Genomic DNA, 6,181 nt, shown 5'->3' on the forward strand with positions numbered 1-6,181 from the left:
CTCACATTCCAAAAAACCCCAAAATGTTTTATTTCTTGATGAAACGCCATTTGTCACTTTGGACTGGGGAGGACCTTCTAACCCAGAGCTGCCCTGCCCCAGTGCCAGCCTGTTTCTCCCTGGGAACTGGTGCTGGTGGCCCAGGCTGCTGTGCAGGGCTCAGAGCACGGACAGCCAAACAGTCCTGTGTCATGTGGAACGGACCCTGCAGTCCGCCTGGGTAGCGCTGAGCAGACAGGACAGCCCAGCAGAAGGCTCCTTCCTCCCTAGTCTGCCAGTGGACAGAGTACAGCCAGGTGTCACGGCCAGTGCTGACCTGTTCTGTACCCGACTTCCCGCCTTTGCCGTGTGCCGAAGGCAAGCAGCCCTGTTGGTGGAGCTGTGACGGGCATTCGGCATCTGGTGCCCGGTTCTCCCAGGGCATAGTGAGTGTGGAGGGAGGCACTTGGTATAAAACAGCTGCTTTATTCTCGGCAGAGTAAAAAACAAGCAAACCGGAAGCCTGGAAGGTTCCGATTCTCTGACCCTGCCCTGTGTGAAACAGGCAGGGCTGCCCAGGTCTGCTGGGAGGAGGGGACGCTACCCTCCCCCCAGCTGCAGGCCCTGGGGCTTCCTGGGCTGGGCTCCAGGGGAAGGGAGGGGTCAGGCCAGCCCAGCCCTTAGGGGTGGTCCTGGCCCCAGTCTCCGACTTCCTGTCTCCACTCCCCAGGGCTGGGCTGAGCTGGGCTAGGCCAGGCTGGCTTAGCTACTCGGCCTTGCTTGTCTCTGCTGTGGGCCTCGGGGTCCGCAGGAGGAGGACGGGCAGCAGGAAGAGCCCTGAGCACAGGGTGAAGCAGGACTGGGCCCCCGCCAGCCAGTACACTGTGGAGAGACAGGCAAGCAGTTACTTGGGCCCACCATGCCCACCCTGTCCCCGCCCATCCCTCAGCCTCAGGGCGGCAGGGCCAAGCTGTGGGTTTACGGGGCCAGAACTAAGGAGCAGAGGCAGGCCAGTGAAGGAGGCTCCAGCCAGGAGCCAGCAGCCCCCAAGGCCTGGCCTGGTTCCCCAGGGCCCTCACCTGAGGCAGCCACCATGGGCCCCATCGCCCTGGCCAGGGCGCCCAGGCTCCGCAGGGTGCCCATGACCACGCCCTTCTGCCCAGGTGAGCCTGTAGGGGAGAGGGAGGGAGCCGTCAGGTGCCTGCCGGCCTCTTCCCACCCTGGGCTTTCTCAGCTGGGAAGGGCCTCACCATATCCAGCGACCACAGAGGACAGGCAGGGGACCACAACAGCAGCAGCTAGGGGGGAACATCAGGGAGGCACCCGTCAGCCCAGAGCAGAGATGGAGGGCTTGTGACTCGAGGGATTTGCAGCCACCAGCCCCCCACAGGCACACCTCAGGCCCTGGCAGGCCCACTCACCAAAGGAGTAGAGCAGCAGCCCCAGGCCCAGCACAGGCAGTGTGCGCCCCCAGCCGATGAGGAGGAAGGCGGGAACAAGCAATAGGAGGGCCTGGGGGAGGCAGAGCAGACCTCAGGACCTCCTGCTGCTTCTGCAGAGCTCAGGAGACTCCCCCCCCCCCCAACTTCCGGGGAGCCCTCATACCCGCTTCACAGCTGCAGTTTCCCCGCCGGGGCTGATCCTCCGGGCGTAGGCGCCCTGGATGGTGGCCATGGTGAGGCCGATGAAGAAAAACATCTTTCCTTGCTGCAGGCTGAGGGTTGGGTTGGGGGGAGGGACCTTAGCTTCCCAGCCTTGGTGGCCCAGTGCCCATTCCTGGGCTAGGGCCAGGGGGATGGGGAGATGGTAGGTTGTCCCCAGGCAAGGTCCCTCAAGGGCCCGCCCGCACTCCCACCTGCTGAACTGGAAGCGCTGGTGTGCAAGGAAGCTCAGTGTGTACTCCAGGCCCGAGAACAGGAAGAGGTAGAGGAAGTAGACCAGGCCCAGGCGGCGCAGGTGGCTGAGCCCTGGGGGGCAGTGGGCATGGGTGTGAGGGCTCCACAGCCCGACAGCAGCCGGGGGAGCCCCATCCTCATGAGTAGCTGTTCCTTACTGTCTCCAGTGGGTGGGTCCTGGCCACGGGCCACAGCAGAGAAGCGGAGCAGAGCCAGTGGGCTGAGCAGATCGGCAGCAGCTCGGAATCCCAGGCTGATGGAGGGTGCCTGGCAGGAGGAAGAACTGGAGAGACCTGCTGGGGGCTGGGGGTACCCCGAGGCCCGGCATCCTGGGGAGGGGCGTGACCCAAACCTGCTCGACCCCAGCAGCCTGGCCTCCAGTCCACCCACCAGGCCTTAGAGGCAGGGAGCCTGGGAGCCCAGGACACCAGAAGAGGCACTGTGTCCCCAAGAGCCTTCGGACACAAGCAGAGAACAACCTGGCCTCCCCTGACACACAATGGACTCCCTACAGGCCCACAGAAGTGACCCCCCAGCCCTAGGACCTGTCAATAGTTTCTGGGTCCCCCATACCCGCTTCTCTGGGGGCAGCGTCTCTGGCAGGAAGCAGAAGACAAACAGCAGGTCAGAGATGGCGAAGAGCAGGGCCAGCCAGGGTGCCGTCTGCACAGGCAGCGAGGCGCCCAGCATAGGGCCCAACGTGAAGCCCAGCGAGAAGGCCACCCCGATGACTGCCTGGAAAGAAGGCCACCTGAGCCAGGAGGGACATGCAGGCCCTGGGGTCCCCAGTCCCTGTCCCCCAGCATGTGCACTCACCATGCCTCGGCTGCGGGCAGGTGGAGAGCCCAGGTCAGCAATGATGGCCGTGGAGAGGCTGACGTTCCCCTTGCTGATGCCGCCAATCACCCTGGAGGCCAGGAAGGCCACGAAGCTCTCTGAGGCAGCCCACACAGCATACGAGGTGACCAGACCTGCCTACCTCGGGGCAGAAGCCAAAGGGGGGGTACAGCCACTTGAAGCCAGGAGGGCCCAGAGTGGGGCCGTCACACCCAGCAGCACCCCTGGGTCCCTGCTCTGTTCTGAAGCACTCAAGGGCCACTTGTGTTTCCAATGTCCTGTGGGTGGCAGTAGCAGCTCTGGGCAGCCTGGCTTAGACTCAGGGCTACTGGCCCCTCAAGCACCACCCCAGGGGGCACCCATACCAGCGACAGCAGCATCACGGGTCGCCTCCCCAGGCAGTCAGAGATGGCCCCTGTGAGTGGCGCAGAAAGGAACTGCAGGACTGAGAAGACCGAGCCAATCAGACCTGAAGGAGACAGAAGTCACAGTCACCACAGGTCAGTCTCAGTCCTCAGGGGTCTGTTCACACTGGCCCTGCACTCCCAGGCCGTGGACTCAAACCAAAGTGGCCCTTGACAGAGAGTGGACACTCAAAGAGGGCGCACCTGGTGCCTGGGAGAACGGAGACAGACAAGAACCTGGGCATGAAGACAGGAGCCCAGGCAGTGAAGAGGGCAGGGTCTAGAGATAGGACCCTATAGGGCTCCCAGAATGGGGCTCAGGACCGTACCTCCAAACAGGACATTGTTGTACCTCTTCTCCGCTGGCATCCCGATGGCTGCAGCAAACCAGTCCACCCCTTGCTGCCATGAGCCATAGAGAGGATCCTGCTGGACAAAAAGCATTGATTGGGAAGTCCCTGAGCCGCTGGGGCCAGCGGGCAGGCACCCTGTGGGCTGAGCAGCAGGAAATGTAGTGGCAGACAGCAAATAGGGGCTCACGTGGGTACGGCTGTGGCTTTCCAGCAGCCCAGGCAGTAGCGGCAGCAGCAGAGTGAAGGCCAGGAGGTCCAGCAGCAGGCCAAGGAAGACCACAGTGACCACGCGGGTCTCGGACGCAGGCTGCTGGCGGATGGGTGGGCGCGGGGTGCAGCTGCCGCCAGCTCCCCAGCCCATGATGGGGGAGCTCAGATCCGGCCTGGATGGGGGTGTGGCAAGTCTGTGCGAGGGCTCCCGTGGTACCGCAGCCCTAGACGCCTACCCGGCCAAAGGGGAAAAAACAGTCCCTCTGCTCCCTTCACGCCCTCAACCCGGTAACAGCCAGGGGAACCCTAAAGGGGGTGCCTTCTCCGCTCCGCTGGGGCGCGCCCGTCAGCCACCCCGGGGTCCCTCGGTGCGCGCTCCCCCCGACCGCGAGCAGCAGGAAACTCAGGCCGCAGGGGTTGCTCAAGAAAACCGCAGCCACCGAGGCCAACCGTCCCAAGGGGCCCGGGAGGGGTCATCGGGGCCCCAGACGGCATCCGCCGCCCCACGCAGCCGCTCCACCTCGTCGTGTGGGGCGGGCCGGGCCGGGAAACTGAGGTCCGGTGGAGGGCGGCACCTCTGCGGCACCGGGCGGACGCAGTGGGGGGTCTCTACGCCCCAAAGGAAACCGCGCCCGCCCGGCCCGAACCCCCGCCCGTGCTCGCCTGCTGGGATACGGAGGACCCCGCCTGCACCTGCCGCAGCCGCGTGCTTGGGACGGATGGATGGATGGACGGACGGACCAACGGATTGATGGATTGACTGAGAGACGCGGAAAGAATCGCTAGGCACGCCGGCGGGGGCGGGGCCGTGGCGCAAAGGCCCCGCCCCATCCACGCCCGGTCCCGCCCCCGGAAGTGGCGGGTCGCGCCGCTTTCTTTTCTGGCCGGCTGGGTTCTTTTCCGGTCGGCAGTCGGTCCTGGCGCTCCGGGTTGCTGTCCCGTCTTCCCTGCCTCCCGCGGTCCGGTATGCTGGGGACCGGGGCGCGCTGTGCTGCGGGCCGCCATCCCGACCCCGCCGGTGCCGCCGGGCCGCGGGGCTCCATGCCACACCCAGGGCGGCGTTCGGCCGTGGGCCAGTTTCCGCCGGGCCCGGGCGTGGTCAGGGGCGCTCGCTGAAGCCGAGTGCGCGGACAGGGCCGCAGTCCCCTTTGCCCCCCACCCTCTGCCCGAGGGGGTGACCCTCTCCCTCCCTGCGAAGGGCCTGGCGTTGTGGGCCCTCCACCCTGTAGGGCCGCAGGGTGGCATTCAGCCTTGGTGCTTTAGGACAGAGGCGGCCACTACAAATAGCCACCCGGCCTGGGACTGGCAGCGCCGCTGGTGTGCGCGGCCCCGTGGGTTTGACCACACGTGTCTCGGTTGGACAGTTGCTACTGCATCTGATGCTGAGAGCCTTAAGTCCCAGGACAGGCAGGTGAGGAGGAGAGAGGGACGTGAGGTCAGTACAGCAGAGGCCATGGGAGCCTCAGGCCCCCCGCTGGCAGCGCACTGGCTTCCCGGGGTCGGGAAGGAGAAGCAGGTGCTTTCACTGGGGCATGCTCGCACCTGGCCGAGAGCCGCGGTGGGTGGAGGGTGGTGCAAGGGAAGAGACCCCACACAGGTGGGGAAGCTCTGGACACGAGTACCTGGCCAGCACTACTACCCTGGTGCCCTTCCACGTTATACAATTCATGCTACTTCTGTGGCCAACCCTAACCATAAACAGTGGGGAAGGGGATTCTAGGACAAGTTCACTTTCCAAGTTGGCACGGAATGGAGCGCCCCAGTCTACCCACCCCTTTTCACCTTGGCACCCGAATACTCCTCTTTATACTAAAGACCCACCTAAGGATAATAACGGCAACACTTGTGCCCTAATATACACAATCATTCCACTTACAACCCAAAAGAAAACCTTTGAGCTTTGTCCTCTTATCCATATTTGGCTGATGTTCATTCTCTTCCTGCTGAACAACCATCCTCCTTTTGTAGCCCTTAACAGACTTGAGATAGAAAGCCAACTTCTTAACCTCATATGGTAGGGGAGTGGAGGGAAAGAAAGAGTTGGATGAAATATGCAAATATAATCATATCAAAATGCTAAGACTAGTCCCAATCTGGGCACCTAGTAGGCTTGCACGTCTGGCAGCCCACAGCCCCTCTGGGGTCCAGCAAACAGCATGTTGACCACCTTGCATTTGAAAGTATTTATCTGATGATTTTAGAGAGGAAAAGAGAAAACATCGATCTATTGTTCCACTTATACACTCATTGGTTGGTTCTTCCTTGTGCCCTGACTGGGAATTGAACCTGCATATCGGGGTGATGCTCTAACCCACTGAGTTACCTGTCCAGGGCCTGTCCTGCGTGCTTACATTTCTGGTCTGTGCAGAGGATGAAAATGCTGCCCCTGCCTGACCTGTGGTGGCACAGTGGGTATAGCGTCAACCTGGAAATGCTGAGGTCACCGGTTCGAAACCCTGGGCTTGCCTGGTCAAGGCACATATGGGAGTTGATGCTTCCTGCT

The 6,181-nt window shown here is 62.9% G+C and overlaps 1 protein-coding gene across 3 annotated transcripts; it reads right to left on the bottom strand.

Moving 5' to 3' along the window:
- Nucleotides 1–444: 444 nt before the first annotated feature.
- MFSD10 (major facilitator superfamily domain containing 10) lies at nucleotides 445–4,938 on the bottom strand. Of its 3 annotated transcripts, none has more exons than XM_066386854.1 (13): nucleotides 4,372–4,938; nucleotides 3,656–3,910; nucleotides 3,445–3,541; nucleotides 3,077–3,180; nucleotides 2,691–2,849; nucleotides 2,448–2,609; nucleotides 2,033–2,141; nucleotides 1,835–1,946; nucleotides 1,585–1,693; nucleotides 1,401–1,491; nucleotides 1,230–1,277; nucleotides 962–1,148; nucleotides 445–861 (listed from the first exon to the last, which is right to left on the bottom strand). In XM_066386854.1, exons 1-13 carry the CDS (start codon nucleotides 4,921–4,923, stop codon nucleotides 660–662), a joined length of 2,187 nt encoding a protein of 728 aa, XP_066242951.1. In that variant the 5' UTR covers nucleotides 4,924–4,938; the 3' UTR covers nucleotides 445–659. The 3 variants fall into 3 exon arrangements, with proteins under 3 accessions (XP_066242951.1, XP_066242952.1, XP_066242950.1); XM_066386855.1 differs by having other exon boundaries at nucleotides 1,059–1,148; nucleotides 4,342–4,938; XM_066386853.1 differs by having other exon boundaries at nucleotides 4,342–4,938.
- Between the last annotated feature and the right edge of the window lie 1,243 nt (nucleotides 4,939–6,181).

The sequence above is a fragment of the Saccopteryx leptura genome, chromosome 5 (genome assembly GCF_036850995.1).
Source record: "Saccopteryx leptura isolate mSacLep1 chromosome 5, mSacLep1_pri_phased_curated, whole genome shotgun sequence".
Taxonomy (NCBI): domain Eukaryota; kingdom Metazoa; phylum Chordata; class Mammalia; order Chiroptera; family Emballonuridae; genus Saccopteryx; species Saccopteryx leptura.

Coding starts and splice junctions, on each gene's coding strand:
- MFSD10 (XM_066386853.1), bottom strand. CDS start 4,923: ATGCCACCCTGCGGCCCTACAGGGTGGAGGGCCCACAACGCCAGGCCC. Junction 2,850..3,076: donor CCGTGATGCTGCTGTCGCTG/GTATGGGTGCCC, acceptor GCCCCGAGGTAG/GCAGGTCTGGTCACCTCGTA. Junction 1,947..2,032: donor GGACCCACCCACTGGAGACA/GTAAGGAACAGC, acceptor ACTGCCCCCCAG/GGCTCAGCCACCTGCGCCGC.